At 43.4% G+C, this 23304-nt stretch overlaps 1 protein-coding gene across 6 annotated transcripts in view; it reads left to right on the forward strand.

The window, feature by feature from the left end:
• The window catches only part of acap3b (ArfGAP with coiled-coil, ankyrin repeat and PH domains 3b), a 62822-nt gene that overhangs the window by 2125 nt on the left and 37393 nt on the right, over positions 1 to 23304 (forward strand). For 5 of the 6 annotated variants that reach the window (XM_037099970.1, XM_037099972.1, XM_037099974.1 and 2 more), the window contains exon 1: positions 14872 to 14982. The exons of the other annotated variant lie outside the window; for it this stretch is intronic. In XM_037099970.1, coding sequence (XP_036955865.1) covers positions 14894 to 14982 — 89 coding nt within the window. In that variant the 5' untranslated portion in view covers positions 14872 to 14893. Of the gene's footprint in view, positions 1 to 14871; positions 14983 to 23304 lie in introns of those variants that run through there. 6 annotated transcript variants of the gene reach the window in all.

The following is a 23304-nucleotide window of genomic DNA, read 5'->3' on the forward strand; positions in this document are numbered from 1 at the left end:
CTTATGTTGCCTAATACCACGATCGTAATGATGGTGATTAGAGCTGCAATGATTAATTGATTAAGTGCTTAGTTGCCAACTGTAACAGTGATCCCTGAGTGTTATCTAAGGGAAAACAAGTCAGAATTCTCTGATTGAAGCTTCTTGAATGTGAATGTTTCTTTATTCCTGTGTGACAGTTGACTGAATATCTTTGGCTTATGGACAAAAGATGACACTTGAAGTTAACTGTAGTTGCTGTTAGCTAGTTAGCTCAGTTAGCCGTGCAGCTGGCGGTTGGGACGGAGAGCTTGAGGACCCGTTCAGTGTTGGTGTGTAGTTCGTTCTGCAAGTGGGCCAGTGGCTAACTGGTTAGTGTGCTATCTTCAGCAGATAGCTCTGCAACACTATATGTAGACATCATAATGTCAGAAGTGCTATTTGTTCATATTCTGTTGACAAACTTAAGGAGATTTTTAAATGTTTTAAACCAAAATTCTTACATATCCATAGATATTTTACAACTGAGAACATTAACATGCACACTCATCTCAGTCTGGAGCCTCTGGAGTCACATTAGGTTAATAATACATGTATACAGGATAGTATTAACTAACAATCATTTCATTTTTGATTAATCAGATTTTTTCACGACTGATGGACTAAGCCTGTAAGAAATGTTCATCACAACGTCCCAGAGCCTAAACTGACATCTTAAAACCCAAAGACTCTTCATCACTGCCATAAATTATCAAGATAAGCTGCAAATCCTTACATCTAAGAAGCTGGAAGTTTTTACATTTTTGTTTGAAAAATGACTGAAATGATTAATTGCGAACTAGTTTTCTTTTGATTGATTAATCAGCGCAGCTCTACATGATTACGTCTGGGTTTATGATCATCTGTGCATCGGTTTTTAGTTTCTGATTGCCCTGACATATATCAACACACACGCTGTTTAAAGAAAAAAATAATTGACAGTGACAGTTCAAAACCCGAGCACAGTTTGAGCTCATTATGTAAAGATACAAATATCCAGGAGCTATTCTTAATACCTGAACTACGAATAAATAAGGAAGGTGTTGTCCAGAGAGCAGACTCATGTGACACAACCGCTGATAAGAGAAAGAGGAAAACGATGTGACATCAGAGACAGTGAGAATGATTATTATTGAGGACACTGTGGACCAGCTGCGTGACTGCAGCGAGTTTCAAAGCGCAACTTTCAAAGTTTACCAGCCACGTAATCTGTCACAGATAAACAAATGGCAGTTTTCTTTCTCCTCCTTGTTGTGTCATCCTGGAGGAACAGCAGCGAGCCGGTCGTGTCTGTCTTCCCACACATGGTGCTAAAACAGCTCACACACACCCTCTCACTGCAGGTCTCAACTTGTACCAGTCCTGCATGTGTGTGTGCATGATTGGGTGAGCATGAAAGAATTTCTAAGGTATACCTGAGAGTATCTATAACACACATCTTTCTGTTCAGTCTTACTGTTCTCCAAACTCTCTCATTGTTCTCTGCCCTGCCTCTTATATTCACTCCATAACAAAAGCTCAGGTGAGGCCTGTGCACCTGCCGTACAGTAGTTGTTGGTATACTGAACGGCTGTAATCTGATTCCCTGGAGGCCCTTTGAAACTGGGCTCGTCTACGCTGAAGGTTCACAGATGTTATCGGGCTTGCAGATTTATTTTGCTGGCATGGCAAGTTTTCAACAAGGCCCTCATCACAAAACTAAAAACTAATTGACTTGAACGTGATATATAAGCAGTGCTGGCCATCATGCATGACACAATAAACATACATGTTCCTGTTTAACATAACGGTATTTATGTTTTTAAAAAAATCACCTTGCAGTGTACGACCAAGTAGGAAAACATTATACGCGCCTCTCATAACTTATGTTTAGTCCTTTCATTGACTATATTCTATATTCTGTGATATAAGTATGCATATGTGGGTGTGAGCTGTTGCCTAGCAACAGCTGCTGTAAGTGAGACAAATGAGAGCTGGGAGAAAAGAGGGCAGAAATTGTAAGAATGGAAGAGCAGAGTGGGTGCTCTGAAAAGACACCGTCATTACTTTGAATTTCCCACACAGGGATGTGTTTCATCTTGACAAGGAGGTTTTGCTTCCTGTCCATCCTTCTACTTTCTGTTTTCATACATTTCGTTGGTAGTAAATTATTGTGAGAATTGGTGGTTCCTGGCAGGGTTGGTAATGTGCCAGAGTCTCATGTTGCAACTCTCACCTCACGACGATATCTCAGCTTACTGCAGGCGTGTCTCCCCCTGCAAAAATCCATCGGTGTCATATGTGAACTAATAACAAAATGAAAATAGTTGAGTGTACGGCGAGGAGCTCACAGATCGGTAGAACCAGCCGCACCTGTCTGTCTCTATATTGTTTGTCGCCATCTCTTTATCCCACCCTCAGACTGTATATACGGCATCAGGCTGTCCCGACAGGTTGAGTGAGTGAGTCAACGAGACTCAGAAAGCGAGGGGAGACAGCGGGGTGGACAAAGAGCACATTTGCAATTGAGTCACACAACAACGGTCTTATACTCCTATGAAACTACGACAGGTTTTGTAATAAACTGGAGACATCAGATCAAGATATGGAAAAACTGGAATCGTGAAAGACGTTTTCAAAGTAGTGCGCTACAAAACTGCACAGGAATGACTTAAAAGATAAAGTTCTGGCCATGTAGACTGTTATCAGTAATCATCAGCGGAGATTGATTTCCCATGGGACTGGATAGGATTGTGTTACGCTCGCCGCCTTCATAACACGTCGAAGTTACCAAACCTGCGTGCTAGTTTACCTCATGTTCAGATAATATCGTCAGGCTTCAGGTTGCTTCATGTCGCAGAGTGCAGCCAGGAAAAGACACCTTTCCTTCTTTGGAAATCACACACATATCAATCCTGTAGTCACCCTGGCAGCATTGTCAGCTGCTCAGATGTTCATTTTTAGGGGACTTTTCACGTCTTCGTCTGATATCCACTGCACTTATTTAGTGCCTTTCAGGTTTGAGCCCACCTGTGGTTGCTATGGCTACTCGCATGAATAACGTATGAAAGGTCAAACCCTGTAGTTTGATATCAGCAGCTCTTAAACCCCACATCATGTGGGAAAGGTAAACAGACTAGGTCTTATTATGTTGACTGATCTCAGGTGATTATTCCTTTCATTCCCCTCCTGGAGACCTTCGCTCCATGGATCTGTGGCTCGTGCTGCTTTTCCAGTCCCAGTTGGCGATGTAGCCCGTACATGAAGCCTTGAAGGATTGAAGTCATCAGACCATGAAATTTGAAAAAACTGCAGAGAGACAGTCTAATTTTTCTATATTGTCAGATAAAGGAACATAGTACATGTATGTAACTCATTAGTGAACTGGATTTGGTAAATGTTTCAAGGCACAATGTAAAAAAAAAAAGGCTTTCTCACTCTCCTACATGTGATATTACTTTAAAACCATGTCTCCATTTATAAGCAGATTGAAGGAGCACTGTAAATTCAAAATCAAAATGTTGATATTTGCAATATTAATTAGGTAATACATTTTTTTTTCTTTCTAAATCTAGAAAGATGGCAGGGTCCACCAAATATAAACAAAGTACAACAGTATGAAATTGTGTTGTCCTTTGAGGTCAGTTTGTTTATTCAGTTTATATAGGCATCAAAATCAGCCAATGAGGGTCGTCCCCTTCTGAGTATAATGTATTCTCCAAAACTGCACAGTGTACCTTTTAAAGCACTTTTTGATGCTTTAGATGTTTACCAGGTGCCCTGGTTTCTCTTACCCGCTCTGCTTTGTATTCTCTACCTGCGTCATCATCGCCTCTTATCCTCCTTTTACATACATCATCACTTTGCCTGTCTGAGATGATGAATTCCTTTTGGTCAGCAACCTGTGAAATATGTAAATATGCACCACGCTGCCTCCTCTAGCCCGAGGAGGGATATTAGCGCTGCTGCTGCCAAGGGTGACTGGTCGCTTTGGCGGCCATGGTAACGACCTCTCAAGGATGTACTGAGAGGCTGGTATTTGTCACTTTCAACGCAGAAACACACAGACACAGCTGTTCTCGGTGCGTGCCAGCCGAGAGAGCCCAGTCGAGTCACAGAGTGAAAGGGAACGGTACATGTTGACCTTGAAATGGCGCAGATGCCTTTACAGTAGGAAAGGAAAATGCTTTAAAGCGCTGAATAAGATGACCTGTTGCCAAAGTGGGCTGACGTTGGTGTACAGAGTGTTTGCGGATGCAGTGACGCCTGGAAAGTGACACGGACCAAAAGAATGACATGCCGGGAGTCACTGATATACCCAGCACCCCTGTCTGCTTGACTCTAACTCGTTTCGGGGAAAAACCTCTTTCGGAGCCACCGTGACCCTCTGAACTTCACCAGAAACAGATCCTCTCTCGAAACATCAAGTCCTTGGCAAAACGTTTAGAAAGATTCCAGACCACTCACATTAAGTTGCTAATGTCAAGACACTCATTCCCAACCACTCTCCCTAATGCATCCACGTATGCAGGAGATGTGCTCCGAACACTCGCCCAGAATCCCCGTCCTCTTACCCTCCATATATGGAGTTCCTCCATCCAGTTTAAAGCTATTATCGCTCCTGTTCTTTGTTATGCTAAATACGACTTTAACCAAATTGCTACACTTTAGAATTCTGTGTTTCCGCTAAACCGCTCAGTCCCAGAACTTCCATCAGTGTTTACTGGAAAAAACACCAGAAAAACGGCGAGCAAATCTCTTGCATTTGACCCTCATCTTGAGGGATTTTCCCCTCAGAGCAAAAGGTTTCCTCTGAAGCTATAGGAAGGTCAACCAATCTACTCATGTTCGCCTTTGTCCCGGTGTTTATGTCTGCAGGATTTATATCTCTGTGGTGGGTCTTATACAACGTCTTTTATAATCTGAACAAAATTGCAAATAATGTAGCGAAAATCCACATCAGCCGACATTTTGAGATGCCGACGTACGCAGTGTAGCTCTTATAAAGTAATGTATAAATAAGCAATAACCTTGAAAGTACCATTAACAAAAGCATAATATTTTTTATTTTGAAAACAGCTGTAAAGTTCCCCCCTTGTGTTTATCTTTTAAAAGGCTGTCTATTAACACCGTCTTGTACTCAACGTGCTGCAATGTGAGACAGCGATACAGAGGACAGGTTTTAATAAACTCCTAATGATGTTGGCGATGAGCTCGGTTACCGTCTCCCTCCTCCCTGAGGGAGCAACCATTTAACCACCAATTGACCTTTTAAACTCTCGTAACCTACATGTGTCACAGGAAGACAATGCAGAGCGTCGGGGCTCGTAAAGATATCTGACATCTCCACCATCAGTTCACATAAATATTTTAGTTCTCGCTGTGTGTGTAAAGGTGGGGGGCCTCGCTGGAACGCTCCGACTGTGAACTGCAGGAAGCACGTCTTTCATGTCAGAAGCACAAAAAATTGAGGTTACTTCAAAGGAGTCGTGACAGCGGCGATGTAGTGTTAGAGGGCAGGAGAATGGAGGTTACTGGATTTGGTCCTGTTGGCACGCCTGCCTGCATGTGTTGACTAAGATCTGTGGCTCTCTCCTGTTCAACAAAGGAGACTCACTGTTGAAAGACAGAGGACCAGTTGGACAAAGAGGGCAGCCACACCCTCGCTGTTTTCCAAGCATGTGTGCGTCAGATTGATGTCTCTAGATGATGCCAGATAAAAATGAGCAAATGAGAAGATGATGCCTCTGGAAATGAGAGCCATGTGGCATCACAGAATGACCTAAAGAGGTTCAAATGAGAAGAGGCAGAAAGATGACCGGGCACAGTAGCTGCAGATGTCGAGCTAATAATATTTTCCGGGTAGTTGAGAGTTGAGAGCCCCAAAGCTCGCAAAGCTGCGTGTCTGCCCACACAGCATTTTATTCGGTTGCAGTTTGCTTGGACGCATGGTGTGCAGCGCATCACAACTGCTTCTCTGCTTACAAATCCTGAATTCCTGCTCCGTTTCCTGCATTAGATTAAGTATTAACCAGTAAACAGGATCTGATGGCTTAATCCAGGGTGATCATTCAAACAGAAGCCCAATTCACACATCGGAAGGATAATGATAACCCGCATTTAAACCTAAGCGGAGCTAAACCGTCAAGCTCTGCCCGAATCTAAAGCATCACGTGAGAGCAGGTGTGTCACTGCGGTCCTCCTGTCACTGATGATTGAGTGAATTAGGCCTACAACACTTCCACGAGGCTTAACAGGGATTTCTGATTCAACAGAACCCCTTCACCCACTACCAGTTTTAAACGACTGTGCTTTTAAAAAGTCAAGGCTGTTTTCTGTTACCAGCATTTCTGGTTCTTGGGGGCTGAAGGCAGTAAAGTGTGGTCTTCAGCAGAGGATGGACAATAGGATGGTTTCCTTCCAAATCTGTAGCGAGCAGTGATTGGTGAGAGTGCTAATGGGAGCCTATATGCGCTTCCTTTTTTGTCTGGTCTGCATTTGTGTCACACGTGCATGCATACATGTGTGTTCCTGCTGGCCAGCATGCAGGCTAATCGTGTTTTCATATTCCTGCCTCTGCCTGCCAGCTTGTCAGGCATACAGTAGGTTGAAGAGGTTCATGAGAGAACATCAGTCCGGCACGTGGACGCTTCCACTGATTTCGCGGCGCAGCAGATTTTCTGCCGCTCTGCTGCACGTGTTGGCGGGAGGACTTAGTGCGGGACCTATATATGAAATGGGATTATCAGTAACCACACACTCTGATTAAATCAACTGGATAGCCTACACACCCTATTAAAGCTCACACACTAGCGGCCTCTTGCCCTGAGAACCTCAATGTAATTTCCCTTCCTTTTCAGCCATAATGTGCAGGATAATGTGGAACTGCAGACACTGGTTTGACACAGTTTACGTCTCATTGCGGTTCAAAGGACTTGTGAGCCTTTCGATTTGTGGCAAAGAGGATTTCTGTGCTTGTTTGGAACATTGATATTTTCTCAACTCAGGTGCCATTCGCCATGGCTTTACGGATTTATCTTTAACGTCAATATGACCTTTGACCTGCCTGGGTTATTTTAGGACCTGTCCTTGTGATGGATGTCAGATCAGGCTTTATAGGCGGATACTTAAACCTCAAAGCAGGTTAGATATTGCTCTGTATTCAAAGCTAGGGGTGGTCGATCTGGTGAAAAAATAATATTACAATCTATTAAATCCCCGTCATAATCCACATTCTAAATTATGATTTTGAAATTACCCATAGTTTGCTGTCAGATCAGAAATAGCCTTTGCATGCTTCCTTTTCCACCATTAAAACACACATTGGATCAAAGACAGCTCTTTTTTGGCACGAGCTCCCCATCATCCACCATATTGCTCACTATAACTCACGCTGTATTAATTCAAAACGTTGCATAAAGAAGAACCAGAGAAATTAATTTGTCCAATCAGCGTATCCATCTGGCTGGCTACATCACTCTATAGATTGCTGCAGCGATGACATATATATTTGTAGGCTTACTGCCATCGTACTGGTTCCCTCGACAATAATCCTATGGGATTTTTGAACTGGATTGCGGTTTATTATGTTCTGCTTTCATGTTTTGTATGATACAATATAGTTCATGGCTAATGAGATGCTTTCTGACTTTGGAAGTAGCCTAACTGGGTTAAGCCAAATAACCTGCGTGCTAACATTTGCACCTTATGATAGAGTAGAAAACAAACAGTTCAATCCTCTTCTTAGTGGTAAAGGCTAAAAAAAAACACCACCCTCCAACATTTCTACCCAGTATTTCAACATCTAGTCTGCCTGATAACGGGTTGCTAAGTTATGATTGAACAGTTGCGTTTCAGGGGAGAGGTACAGCGAGCGGTCATTTAATGATCACAACTGTAATGCTTCCGACTCTGCAATCACTTTTCCAATTATAGAGCTATGACTGATGTAAAGGATAATAGGCAATTAATTAAGACCTCACAATTAAAGTAATTACTTCTTCAATAAAGACATTACCATCAGCAGTTGCATGCACTTCCCTACTTACGCCTTATGGCTCACCAGTCATTCTAGTCTAAATCAGGCACTGCAGACAAGGTGAAAAGGCGAAGGTGAAAAGAATTTTTGGGAAATGCGATAACTACACTACTCAGGTCAGGTAGGTGTGCGGCAGATGAAGTTGTCCTAACTTTAACAACTGAGGCTCGGACAAATTTTGATCCCTGTCATGAGATACAATTGTGAAAAACGCTCAAGTGGAACCTTCTCACGGCTCTCGCTGCAATCTTTCATCCCCACTGAGGTCAGGATTTGTTGGGGAGATTGTTAAAATCCTGCCAAGGCCTGTTGAAACTAGAATCAAAACTATTAAGTAAATTGCCTGCATCTTGTTCCTGGGCTGCTTTCTTCATCTTGGCACGACACCGTATTTTCTCAGTGAGAAACGTTTGCCTATCCTTGGGTGTCTTGCTCGGTTTAAACACTTCTCTAGTCTTCACTCCGCTGCAGATTTCAAGGCTTTTCCAGTTTCAAAACCAAATGAAATGTTCCGTCACGATGACTGACTTGCAAACAAGCAGACTGACTTTTTGTTTAGATGCTCAAGCGCTCAAAATGGAAGCCACGTTTGAACTGTGAACCCCGAAAACCTGCCGTGCAGAGTTCACTCCCCAGGAAGTCGTTAAATCGCGCTGGGGGGAAACAAGCAGAACCAGCCGGCGTATAATATGTGGAATGTGGCCAGACTTCAGTGCTGATGGCGACACATTTAGGCATGCATGGATTAACCCTCTCAAGACATTTGTACATGCATGCACACATGCATAAAATCTGTTAAACATATAGCAGCGTGTGTGTTCGCACATATAGTACACATACTGTGGTTTTATAATCTGACCTGGCCGTTACACAGTCGTATTCTGCAGGGTCAAAGGGTCAACCAGCAAACGGTTTCTCACACAGCAGGATCCGAAGGTCCAAGAGGAGAACGTGGTGTCTCCATAGCCAGTGAGGTCTTTGTCTACAGAAACTTTTAACTTCATGGTGGCTTTCTGTTTGTTTTGGATTTGTCATACACAATTTCTCAGTTCTTTATACAGTACAGCAGAAGGATCGGTAAATAATTCCTCATCCCGAAGCATTTCTCGGTCAGTGGAAACCATTTAAAACTAAACTGAATATCAACTGCAGTCCTCTGTGTTTACATCTTGTGACTCAAGCCAAAACCTGAAATGTATCGGGACGAGCCAGTTCCACGAGGCTGTCTTTCCGTCACACGAACACACACATTCTTCAGTTGTTTATCTGTTTATCGGTCAGGTTGATCGTTGATCAAAGAAAATCCCTTCCTCTGACGGTGGTATGACTAATAGTCATGTCCCTGTAGAAAGAGAGATTTAGCCACACGTGGATGTTTGTCATCCGCGCACAATTTGGGAATGAAGTGGTCGCCAGGCCCGCCGTGCCTTCAGAAACGACCCAACTGGTTGAACCAACCGGCAGACAGAAAAAGATAAAGAGTGAGAGGTCTTTTGTCAACATCTGTCATGCCTCTCATGCTCACTCTCAGTTATTCTTTGTGTCACGGCGGAAGTTGACACATTTGTCTTCCTTTCTCTTATTCTTGACATCTACCCTACAGGTACGCTGTCCTGTTTCCGCCCTTTACCTCCTCCTCCCCCTCTCTCTTTTCTCCTTCCGCCCATTATTGGTAATGCGGATGTGGGATGGGTATGAATCAATGTCAGGGCTGCAGCAGCGAGGCGGATTGGGTTTCAGTAGATTACCTGGATCTGTCTGGTTTATAACTGGTGGTAGTGAGGAGGACACAGGAGGAGGGACTGGTCTGACTGGAGGTGATGATAGATGGCTGACAAGAGATGGAAGATAATTGATGGATGGACAGAAAGACTGAGGACGGAGGACAGAGAGTGAAACATGATTAACAGTTGTTCACTGTTACTACAGTGCCTGAAGTATCCTGCCTGATACTTCACGGTGGCCTGATGACCATGAATGCGTCACAAGTTGCATTTTGGACGCGCATCGTGGCAGCGAAGCATGAGTGAAAAAACACACACATTGCTGGTTAACACTTCCAGCAAATTACCACAAAAAGTCACAGTGGGAGGAAGCGGACAGCTGTCCTGTCAAGTGGCGGCACTGCTCGGCTTCCCTGAGGTGACAAATGAAATAGTCATGCGGTGCACTCTGGCTCGTCATCTCATGCAAACTAGCAGGAGAGATGGTGTGTGTGTGTGTGTGTGTGTGTGTGTGTGTGTGTGTGTGTGTGTGTGTGTGTGTGTGTGTGTTTGTGTGTGTGTGTTGACACTCTCATCTGGGATCCAGTCAGCAGCTGGTTCACATTTGGCCCAGCTTTCTCTGCCTTTGTTTTATTCCTGCACACTTAGTTTTCCTTTCAATCCTATTATTATTTTCGGCGAGTTGCTTCTTGCTTCCTGTTTACTCTTGAGCCTCCTTCGCCTCTTTTCAGTCTCTCCCCCTCCTCTGCCCATGCCCCAGTTGCCCTGGGCTGTGTGACGCTGTGAGGAGGAAGCCAAATTGGACTGCGTCAGAATTTTGGACCAATGAGTTTTAAGTTCCGGTGCCTTTAATGCATCATTTGTTTAAGCTTTTTTTTATTTGTTACATCTCCTCAGTTGTCCCTTCGTAATCTCAGCTTCAGTGTCTTGCGACATTGATTATCGATCGTTCCTTCGCAGGTTGTTGTTGCAGGCTCACTGCCCGTTTGGCAGCCCACCAGCCCTGATTCTCCCTAAATCCAAACACTCCTGCAGTGCTGGAACCACATGTGTGATTGACAAGCCAATCTCCTACAGAGACACTCAGAGAGACAGGAACACTGGTTGCCCTCTTATAAAACCGATGGATTCCTTCTTCATGTTTCCCGTTCTTCCATTATTCAGCCTGCATCCTCAGCCTCAGATCTCTGTGGAATTCCTTGTAACCAAATGAAAACATTCCCATCTGCTGTGTCAGCAGTCCCACACTTTCTTGGGATCCATCATTCCCGCCCCCACAAAGACACACACGCACACATGCACTCTTTCACACGGGGAGTGCTTCCTTCCATTTGTTGGATGGATCGCCCATCACGTACAAGTGGAGAAATCAGAACAGCTGAAGCAAAAGACACAGGTCTATAATGGACAATATGTCTTGCAGCAGGAAGGACGGATGACCATGCTCAATATACCATTGCACTGGCATGTGGGTGTTGAATCATGGTGGGAATTACAGTGTGTGTGTGTGTGTGTGTGTGTGTGTGTGTGTGTGTGTGTGTGTGTGTGTGTGTGTGCGTGTGTGTGTATCTGGAGCAGACAGATGTAGCTGGCTGAACAGGGAGGTTCTGTAAGAGAAATTCTGGCCGGAGAGAAGGGAGATTAAGGCTCAACTGCATATGAGACAAGCGTAACTGAGAGTTTCACGGTGACTTGTGGCTTTGTTTGGACAAGAGAGAAATAATATCCGAACAAAAATGTATTTACACACAGTCTGTGAAACAGTTAGCGTCATTTGTAAGGCAAAGCTCATTTAAACCTCCTAACTCTTGATTTCCATCATGTGACCAAAATGCCAAAGTCTAATATTTTATAGTTTGTTTGCAGTCTAACATGTCTCAAAAAATCTTTAGGCACGGACAGTGAGTTTGACCCTTGGCCGGCGTTGCATGTGCACCTTTTTCCTACAGCTTTGTCATCCCCTTGTAGTTAAACGTAGAACAGTTTGAACGTAGAAGAGCAGCTGAGACCACCATCAGCTGAGTGTGTGAACAACAAGAGCGGCTAGTGAGCGAGGACGACGTGATGGAGGCTTGTGGATTAAAGCCGTATGAAAATTCTCTTTGAATGAAGATCAGCCAACTGCAGGTCTGTAACATGAGCTGTGTGGCCGTCTTTTGCATGATCTGATAAACTCAGTGCCAAGACAAAAACTCAACTCATCACCTGAACCCATCATCGGCACCATTTTAAATCTCCCCTCTCAGGAAACTCCGTGGAAAGTTATTAGGTAATTAAGGGACTTGAAATGCCATTCCAACACATTTTACTGTCGGGGTTGAACTGTGATCTGACGACATGTATACACACGAGCGCTTTGACTGTAACTGCCATACATGTTCCAGACCCCGGCTCTCTGTCCTGCATGCTTTGTTTCTCTAGCTGTCTCAGCGAGCGGGGGCCTTGCGTAAGACCACCCCTGGTGTTAATGTAAACCTGTCTCTTCGTTCTTTCTCAACCCCTGAAGCCTTCCTCACACTCCTTACCCAGCCTCAATACAACACATCCGTGTGGTCATCAGTTAATATGCTGTCATATTGTATATCGCTACATGTATCCTCAATAGCCATCACAGCCTTCTGACTAGTTTTAAAGAGAAACTGGACACTCACATTTAAAAGTGACCGGACTTGCTGTTTGGTCGTTGAGCTCATTAGATTTTATTTTATATCATCCCACACTGATTCTGTGTGTGAGCTCTGTGTCCTGTGATTCCCAGATTGTCTACACGGCCTCCTCAGCAGATTCCTTCTCCTTTCTTACATCACGCACATGCACTCGATGATAAGGGATCACTTGTGTGCATGTGTGTGTCTGCGTGTGTGTGAGCGTTTTATTGAACGGCCATTCATTGAAAGCATCTGGGTCTGTGCGACCTTTAAAAATGTTGCTGACGGGTCAGTCAGGATTTTGAGATCATGGCCAGTGTTTATTTTGCTGACGATATCATTGAATCTGTACGTGTGGGTGTGTGTTCACAGTAATTACGTGTTTTGACATTTGGAAGTGTCACATTGACAACACTCTGTGGGCAAAGAGGAGAGCAGCCTGATTCTAGTTTCACAGTTCAAACTGGTTGACTTTTAGCATTAGATATCATTGCAGCCAGTGATGTACGCTTACATGGAGGAGCGACAACTCCTAAAATTCCAGTTCGTCTTTAATATAAGCGCTCCATGTGTTTTTTTCATTCCATTCCATTAACACTCCATTATATTTAGAGTAGGCTGACAGCTTTCCCAGCATGCTTACACACAAATACACAAACAAACACATTCACACATGTGGGACCTTTGACCTGAGGGAGAAAACTTGCTCCCTGCTAAACCATCGACTGCAGTTAATGAACATGAACCTCTTCTGTCTGTTCTATGGTGCTGCGTACAGATGGACGATGATGAAACCCAAAGTGTGGGTTTAAGTTTAAAAAAATCTCAATAAAGGGGAATGCCACTATTTCTAAACCTCTGTCTTGCATTTAAGTATTTTTTAGTTGTATTTTGTTTTCTGTTGAGCTTGAATGAAGTATGTTTTACAGTGATAAAATTACTGTTCCTGCAGATGGAGTCTGGTGGATTTGGCGAGAGCATCACAGCGGCTGTTTCTGGTTAAACAAAAAGGATTTTGCTCTCTAACAAAACTCTCTATCTCTGCAGGAATCCTTTCTGTAATGTTGTCAGCATTTAGAAAATCTGAGCCTGTGACTCCTTCGGTAACTACTTAGTCACTTACACACCAAAATATGTAAACACAGGGCTCAGGCTCAGCAACTTGAATATGCGTTGAGACATCAAATAACCCAAACGGCATATCAGTACTGGAGCCAAACCTAGAAAACCAAAACCAGACCTCAGGTTACTTTGTGGCCGAGATCTGATCAAATAGCGTGAGTGAGGTGTCCACGATCAGGTAATTACTTAATGGCAACCAGACAGCCAGAATGTTCTCCTTCCTGAGTCTTTGGCACTGATGGATCATTCTCAGATGGATAAAAGTGTAAATCACTGGTTGTTTCCTCTCTGGCAGATATGACTGTGGTGTCAGCAGGAGGTTTATTCCGCTGGTGTTCAGTCAGCGCTGCCAAAGATAACAGCAGAGATGCAGGCTTCTTTCTTCTGGCGCACAGCTGGATCAAAGCAGCATCTCTCCTCTGTCACATGCACACACACGGAGCCATAAATACACACCTCAGCCTGGAACATATATTTTTAGTCGTGCTAGTGTAGGTTAGTGTGGGAAGAGGGATGTAATCAAATATTAACAAGAACTGTCACACTGCTTCACCTGCTTCTATATTCAGCCAAGACCAACATGGACCTCTTGTTTGGAGGGCTTCCTGGGTGTGTCCCACATGACAAATGAGAATTTCCTGTCATCTGTAATGTCATCGTCCCAAACAAGCAGGGTGTACTAACTACAATACATTTACTGTGAGCTCACAAACGTCGCTTCAGAACTGCATCAAGACAGTCATCTTGTGCAATGAATCAAGCATCAACTCCACCTCAAATATTTGAAATCCTAGAGTGAAAGTTTGAATGATTAAAGTCTCATTAAATCAAACATTTAAGCAGCAACTTTGCTGATTTTCAACCAACGAGTGTAGTATATGCATAGGAACGATAGTAAACTTTAAAGGGGAACTCGGTGCAGGGCGACCTTTCCAGCCGTGAAATGCGTCTTCAAGTTGAAGGTCCAATTCGTAAGGTAGGTGATTTGTGAGACTCATTATGAAGTCATCAGATACTAACGCTTTGGGTTGTTCATCGATCCGACCTGCCAACCAAAAGTGTAAGTACTTGGTGAATTGGGAATGAGACTTAAAAATCTAACAAAAAGCACCTTTAAACAGACCTGTCCTGCAGTCAACACATGGGATGAAAATTCTGACTCAGCATAAATGTATGTTATGTTTGCTTTTAGCTGATATACAGTGTGTGTGTGTGTGTGTGTGTGTGTGTGTGTGTGTGTGTGTGTGTGTGTGTGTGTGTGTGTGTGTGTGTGTGTGTGTGCGCGTGCGTGTCTGTGTGTGTGTTTCAGGGCTGATACAAAAGGCAGGCCTTATCTGTGCCAGACATTCTTTCAGAGAGCGGTCATGTTCTGTCGTCAGTTAATAAGAACAGCGTCTCCTTGTGCAAATGCAGAGGAAGTCTTACTCAGCGTACCTGTAAAGGTTTCACTCAGGTAATATCTGTATTGTGTTCTGTTGTGTGTCGACATTTTACGAACCAGTTGGGTAGGAGTGGGGGTGACTCCGGAGTTGTTTTTGGCAGGTGTATTAAGAGGTTTCTGCTTCCTGTAAACACAAGTTTAAACAGGTGTTTTGCGGCGGTGGCTTGAATCAGAACATTTGTATATTCTGATCATCACTAGTGACGTTTGCAGCTGACCGCTTTGGTTTTCAGTGAATACTGTCTCTCGCTGCCATCTCCATGTACTTTGTCATAAAAAAAAAGCCAGTTTTGATGGAAGGAAAGAGCTGGAATATCCTAGAGGATAACGTGCACTTTCATTCTGATTTTAGTTTCCCTCTCTGGCTTTTAGCTGCAGGCGTGTGGGGGTTGTGATACATAGCTGGGTTAGTCATGGGCATCACTGCATCATAATATCTCTTGAGCTCTTGCAGCGTAGAGTCATCAGTTTGTGGTGAGAACATCAAGTGTGTGTTACTCTGTGGAGATATTATTGGAATATTTGCAACAAAGAGCTAATAGTGCCAGTGACAATCATCCACTCTCTGTTTGGAATTGGAAACATTTCAAATCTACACCACCACATGTGAATAACAGATGTTTTTCACATGTGGTGGTGTAGATTTGAAATGTTTCATTCACATGTGAAAAAGCACTTTGCAAAAATTTTAGCTCAATTCTGAAATAAGCTAATAACATATCTAAGGTCATAGTCATTTTTCAAATTATTACTAACAGTCCTTGAGGGTGGGAGGGGGGATGACACGCAGCAGAGGGCCGTACAGACTCGAATCTGGGCCGCTGCAGTGAGGGCAGGGCCTCTGTAAATCAAATCTTTATTTGAAAATAATACACTTACAGAGCTTGTAGAAATATGCTGATTTATTTATTTTTTGATTTAAAAATGTTGTTATGACTGTGAATTCATAGTTTTCAGGTCCGAAATGATTGTTTGTCTCTGTGTAGGAATTCTGATGGTTGGTTCCATCTTCTACAAAGGTCTATAAGCTAATAGTATAACGTCGTGGGTATCATGTGGTATCTGTGTCTCATCAGGACACAGTCTTGGTAGTTGCCAGTTTGTGGGCAAAAAAAAACATAAACTGAGTGACTTCTAAAGACTGCAGCCAGCATACTGTACTGCTCTCATGTTAGCTAGCTAGCGTTATCAGTATTGATGTTAGCGAGCTTGAGCAATGTGAACATTTGCTGGCTAATGTTGAAATCGCTTGTGAAAATGTTCTATTCACATCTGAAGATTGTAAATTTCAAGTGTGGAAAGACAATTTTCACCCGTGACATTTTTGTAAAGGATGCATTTGTCTGTCGGTGTTCCCGTGAACGATAGCTCTCACAAATGGAAGAATTGTTTCGTCCGATGTGAACAAGCAGTTGGACGCAAATTCAAAAGACACAGTGACTTCAGTTCATGGCTCAGCTTTAAGCTAGAGCGAAAGACATACTGTATGACTGCAGACTGAGACTGATCCTTTGTAGGTCATCAGCCCAGCTTAACTGCTCTTCCTCTGTGTGTACAATAGCCAGTGGCGAGCTACTGTATCCACTACATACAGCTTCTTGTGTCTGTCTCACTGAGACATGCTTATATTTATCACACTTTGCCTGCATTCATTCGCCCAGACGAATACACAGATGCACACATGTGGTGTAAATATTTAGCCGTGGTAGTGCATGACCCGAGACACTAAACAGGTCTGTGCTGTTCGTCCCTTTCACACTCGCAGCCAATATCCACTGAACAGTTGTAATGTCTTCCAGCGTGACTCCCATCTCTACACTCCACCACTCCTCTGTTGTCCCTCACAATCAGCTGGCTGCTGGTAGGATGGATGCAAATAGGACAGAAGCAAAAGAGTCCTGGGAACAAAGCGCTTATAAACCACGGGCGGTCCTCTTCCTCCCCTGCATTTCTCAAGCAGGCTGCGTGTGTGTGCGTGTCGGCTGCTGCTTATTACCCGCTGGGAGGTCAGTGGAGGCTAAAGAGGTTGGAGTTCGGGATGAGCTCACGGTCCCACTTTCAGGCTGTCCTTTTTGGCTTCCCGCTGCGCTCAGTCTGTGGTGAGAGCTCAGTTTTTTGCTGAGCTGTGCCATCGCAGTGTCTCGACTCAATTTGCAACTGTTTTTTTTTTTCTCTTTTTTTAAGGTTGGGTCATGCCACATTGGCTTCGTTAATGCACAAGGTGGGGGTGGGGGGGTTGCTGTCGTGTTAACAAGCTTGACATTCCTGTGCTCTCTCCTCTGCTGTCCTCTGCCTCTTCCAACTTCTTCTTTAACCCCCTAATTTGAGAAGATGAGGCCCGTCATTTGTTCTATAGTGAGTCTTTGAGCGTGCATTCCTCAGTGTGTGAGTGGAGCGTGATCAGCCGTGCCCTCGAGCCCGAAAATACCCAAACTCCACCCGGGGAACAGCTATCCGCCCTTAGGACTCAGGGCAAAAGGCTCCGTGGCCCCAGCCAAGGATATGTGTTTCCGCATGACAGGTAGCTCACGTGGATGACGGGTCAGAGGTTTGAGGTCAGCAACCTGTAGTTGTATCTTCCATCATTTATACTGCAGTGTAAAAATGATCTGCAAACGTCAAAGGAGAGACTACGGCCCAATCTAATAATGGAGCTCAGTGTGGTGCCTCCTGCTGTGAGGATGGAGTGAAATGACTTTAACGCGTCACACCATAAAGAACTTTAGGAGGATTTTTTTGTTGTGTCAGTCAGAAGGATTGAAGATAGAAATCTGCTCAAATGTTCCCGCACTTTAATGCGGAAGGGAAGGGAAGGAGACAGCTGTGTGTTTGTCTGTATATGTATGTGTTTAGACCACTACAGTAAGGTTGTGTTTCTGTCACTCACGCAGGTTTAAGACCGGCAACAGAACAATTACGGTCTCCTGATGGTGATGTAACTCACGTTGCATTTCTCAACGTCAGCAGAGTGGCTTCCTGTGGAAAACAGTCAGAGTTTTCCCTGTTTCGCTCCCTTGGCAAGACAGGAGAGAAAATGTTGTACTTTCCAAGAAAAAGCAGTTCCACCTGGCCTGAGCTGCGGTTACAATACATTAGAGAGAAATCATTTCTGTCTGCCTCGCACTCTGAAGCTTCCAGCACACTTCCTGTTGGCCTGTAGCTGGAATGTACTCTGGAATGATATAATGACGTTCCCACATCCCAGACTCGTCGGCCAGAAATATTTATAAATGCATGGTGTTTATGGGGCGAGCGGTGGACGGAGCGGCTGCTTGTTAGTAATGATAACAAAGACATTGCATTTTGGCCGTAGGCTTCTGCTTTGGTGAGGCCAGCAGGCAGGTGGTCTGACAGCTGATGGGAAGAAGAGAAACTGTATCTCCTCTCTAATGGTGCGTTTGTGGTGGCGCTGTGCTGAATTATGTAGCTGTTCAAACAAATGTGTAGCCACTGTTCTCCAATATCCCTGACTGATGCAGCCACCAGACATGCTCTGTTATTTCCAGGAATTCAGGCTGCAACTAGTGATTATTTTCACGAGGAATTGGTTAATGGCGTAACAAAGTCTAAAACCCAAAGACTCATTCATTAATTTACAGTGATTAGTTTCAAAGAAACAGCAGCAAATACATATTTAATAGGTGGGGCCAGTGAATGTTTTGACATTTTTGCTTGAAAATGGATTGATTTGATTATCAAAATAATGTGCAGTCAGTTTTCTTTCAGTCAACGAACCGATGAATCAACTGATCATTGCTGCTCTAGCAAGAGTAATATACTAGATCACCATTTGCACCTGAAGGTTTCCATAGTTGGACTTTGGAAATATATTTGGGCTTTGGACTGTTGGTCAGAAAAAACGGGTCAATTGAGGATGTGTCACCTTGGGCAACAGGAAACTGACATGGGCATTTTTTAAAAGTTTTTTTTACAAATGAAACAATCTTTCAATTGAAAGTGTTGTTGACGGATTAATTGCTAATGATTGTTGTGCGAATATTTGATTACTATCTGATCTTTGCTCAAAATGTCAAAGAGAAGAAAGTCCGATCACAAACCGTTTCTTTTTCCACCTGAGAGGAATCATTCCACACCTGATTGTTCAGTATGAAGCTGCAGCCAGCTGCCGGTTATTTAAGCTTAGTATAAAGACAGGAAACAAGGGGGGAAACTAGCCTGGCTCTCTCCAACAGTAACACCTCTACCAGCATATGCAAAGCTCACTAATTGAGACGTACAGTGTGTTTGTTTAATCTCTACACAGACCCGAAGTATGAAAACAAGACGGTGTTGTTTTATGGGGGTAATGTGGGGGACTATTTCTTGGTGGAGTGCAGTAACTTCCCGGAGTTTCCTCTGGCCTCCTGGATAACGAGTGAGCTTTAGAGGTGTCGGTAAGTGGATCCTGTTACCTTTGGACGGAGCCGGGCTTGCTGTCTCCACCTGCTCCAAGTCTTTATGCTAAGCTAAGCTAACTCACTGTTGACTTTATTAAGCATACAAATATGAAAGTGGTATACATTTATTTCATCTAACTCTTTGCTAAAAGGTGTGTAAATCAAAATGCGGATCTATTATACTATAACTCCTTTATGATTTCAGATTAAAGGATGTGTCTGGATGGCTCGTTTTGCAGACGAGCAGTGGATCAGCACATTACTTTGTCTCATTCAGCTCTGTTTTCGTGTAATACTGTCGAACTGAGACTGGAGGACACAGGCGACGGTTGTCCTGTTTGTCAGCATCATGTTAGGTCTCTTTGTCTCGTCGGCCATTGGCGCAGTCAAATGTTTTTTCAGGGAATGAGTGTGATGTTTGTTGTGTATCTGGAGGTGGGGGGGGTTTAAAGGGAAGCAGTGAAGGCTTCTTTGTTAGCCGCACATAAGATACTAGTGTTTGACTTGGCTTGTTGTTGGTGTGAAAAGGCGGTCTGTTAAGGCAAGTGTGTGTGTTTTTTTGTGTGAGAGGATCATTTACTGGAGGCTCTTTTAATTGAGTCTGCACACGTGCGTGGCGACTTGAATCAAGTTGCACTTTGTGCATCAACACGAGACTGAACAACACAAACTGAGCTTTTTTTAAACTTGGAGTCGTTATTTTTGTAGTTGGCTCTCTTTGTCTTTCCTCCTTTCTCTCTCTCTTTCTAAAAACACACAAAAACACACTATCCCGAGCTTCATGCCAGCAGCTAATGAAGGCGCGTCACAGACAGACAGCAGGCAGACAGAGAGATTGTCAGACGGACAGACGGAGGCGTGCACAAATGAAACAAAGAGCGATGGGGGAATAGATGATTTCTGGGGGTTGGGGGGGGGGGGGTGAGAGAGACGGTTGCCATGGAGAAAAATTAGTGCAAAGAGCAGAGACAAATTTTCAGAATATGATGACAAGGTCTGTTATATCCTGTTCTAAAGAAGCATTCCACTGTGCAGTGTAGAAGCTGCAAACGTTTGTTTGAAGTGACCAAAATTGATTTTAATATTAAGACTGGGTAAGTGTGGTTTTGGGTGTAAGAACAAAGAAATGAAGGATGGGCTGCAGTTACTGTCCCCACCCCAAAAACCACCTGCGTCTGCTCAGACAGAGCAGAGTGATCCACTCTCTCAAGACATGTCAGCTATTTATGGTTTTAATTCTCCAAAAACAAAGCCAGTGATTTTATCTTTGTTCTTGCAACAAGTGATGGCATGTAGAAACACGGGGAATCAGTGCAGATAAGTAGTATCAATATAGACCGACTGACTGATGTTATGACCAATGATTCTGCAGTGAGCAAGACTGACCACAGAACCTTTGTAGCTCTTAGGGATCAGTATGCTAAGTCTGCTGCTCAAGGGCACTTTGCCTGTTGCAGCGGGCACAGCAGATGCACCGCAGGCCACACAACAGCCACCTGCTCACCGCTGTTACACACCTGCCTGTCCGTGACAAAGATTGTATCAGCAGGTTGATGGCTTTTGGCTGATGTCCTCCCTGGAAAAAGCACGTATCAGTGGAAAATCAGGGAGCTGGCGAGACGAAGAGGGAGATACAGGGACAGACACATCAGACACAAAGAGGAAATTGGTCAGTAAAAAAAGCGTGAGTAATGCTGATGCCTGTTGCCATGGTGATTGGGGTCAATGAATGGTTGCCATGGAGCTCGCTACTTGGAATTCTGGGAAGGGGATGTTTTGGCGCGCGCGTGTGTGTGTAGTCTGAATTTGTGGGACACGAATGATGAAAGCGTATAAATAAGACTGTTGAATGTGTGTGTGTGTGTGTGTGTGTGTGTGTGTGTGTGTGTGTGTGTGTGTGTGTGTGTGTGTGTGTGTGTGTGTGTGGACAGCCAGCTTAATAACATCTTTGAGACTGTTACCACAGACCCTTCTCTGATCATTTTGAAATGAAATTAAAATTATAACATCTTGATATTGCAACAATGATGGTAGGATGACTGTTGGTACTTTGACAGAGTATTAACACAAAAAGATTTTTGGTAAATAATTCTGAGTAATGCGGACATAATGCCAAAAAGGCAATTAATAGAACAAGTCTCCTTACTGCAATGCGCCTTTAAAGCAGGACAAGACGACACTTGTCACAATATAACGACATCCAAAATTTGAAGTCTCTATATAGTCTCATGTCACGTTAATACAGTAATATAATATAGTGCCTCGCCGTGATGCATGATAACATCAGTCATTAGTCAGCCTTCTATTTGAATTTCTAACTGACATTAATAATCAAAATCTAAAAAGAATACAGAGATAGTTGTTTGATGTGTGCTACATTTTCAGACTGAAAACTGAATCAAAGCAACAATCTGTTTGATTTGAGTGTGCATACCCTTTTTGTACTTTTTGGTGGGTAATATGGAAAAAACATGTGAAATGTAAATGTCTGCTTTTGGTTAATCCAACAAGTTAAACAGCTGAGAAATCACAACACCCTGATGCTTGCTAATATCAGACAAACATGATGTTCGTAAAGACATCAGGCTCATTGCTTACAGATACCACCTCATATGAAATGGTTGACAAAATTGTACGTTTTCCTGTCACCCACCACTATAGCCGTATGTGCCACCTCTACATGTCCATTCTCCGTCATGTCATGGATGCTATTATGCATGCATGCGTATAGGACAACTTTAAGCTGCTACTGCTACAGTAAAACATGCATGACGATCCTTTAAATAGACTTTATTTAGGGTTACTTGTCTTCAACCAACGAATGTGTTGTTTTACATAAATGATCCAGATGTCAGCAAAAAACACACGGTAGCAAAGACTTCAGGGCTCTTTCATCCTCTTTGTTTAGCAGAAAGTCACATGGAGCTACCTGTGCCTTTGGGTGGAGCGTAGTTTTGGCTTGTGTCCTAGTAGGTCGAGAGTTTTTAGGTGAAACTGTGTATGTAGTAGGTTTCTGGGTCAGTGTCTGTGTGTGTGTGTGTGTGTGTGTGTGTGTGTGTGTGTGTGTGTGTGTGTATGTGTTTGTCCGACTTATTCTAAATCTGATTCATTTGTTTATTTCAGTTGGTCTGTCTCTGTGTGTGCATGCATGTGCGCTCAGTCTGTCATATCCATCATCCCATTCATTTGTTTATTTACGATTAGTTGTGTGAGTGTGTGGGTTTGTGTGTGTGTGTGTATATGTGTGTGTGTGGGTGTGTGTACACCGCGGATTTGCTTTCCATCCACCTGATGTTTGTAGGAAATGAGGTCAATGCCCCTCACAGCCAGACTTGCTGAGTCAGCTGGCAGATAATGCAGAAAAAAAGATGGAGGAATTAAACTAAATAACTGTTGATGATACATTAAAGTGTTTTTTGCAATATATTCACAGTAAAGTACAGTATGCTTGAGAGCAACAAACAAATTGTCTACCACAAATCTGCCACACAAATACAATCATATGGATGCATTTTAGGTGAGTGGCTCAGATTAGGGAAGCACCACAGAGGAGGATGAGTGTGGATGCACATGCATGCACACAGTTTGCAATGATGCTTACATGATGATGATTACATTTGATTAGAATCTGCATTATTAGGTTTCAGTTTTAGTGCAGATATTGTTCAGTTAAAGCCCAGAGATCGCAAATTGGTATAAAAACAATTCATTTACCCTCAACGCAACGTAGAACTCACTTCAGCCGGGGTGCACGCTAATGATTTTAGCTTAGCAGCTACGGTGAAGATTTAGGAGCTGTATGGAGCCGTTCATGTAATTTTCTGCTGTTTTTTTATGTTGTAAAATGAGTCCCCATCTAAATCAGTTGTTTAGTGGAGTGATGCAACATTGGTTTGCTGTGAAGCTCCCGAGTTTTTTCAAAATCAAAGCTCAACCA

This window comes from Acanthopagrus latus, chromosome 6 (genome assembly GCF_904848185.1).
Source record: "Acanthopagrus latus isolate v.2019 chromosome 6, fAcaLat1.1, whole genome shotgun sequence".
Lineage (NCBI taxonomy): Eukaryota > Metazoa > Chordata > Actinopteri > Spariformes > Sparidae > Acanthopagrus > Acanthopagrus latus.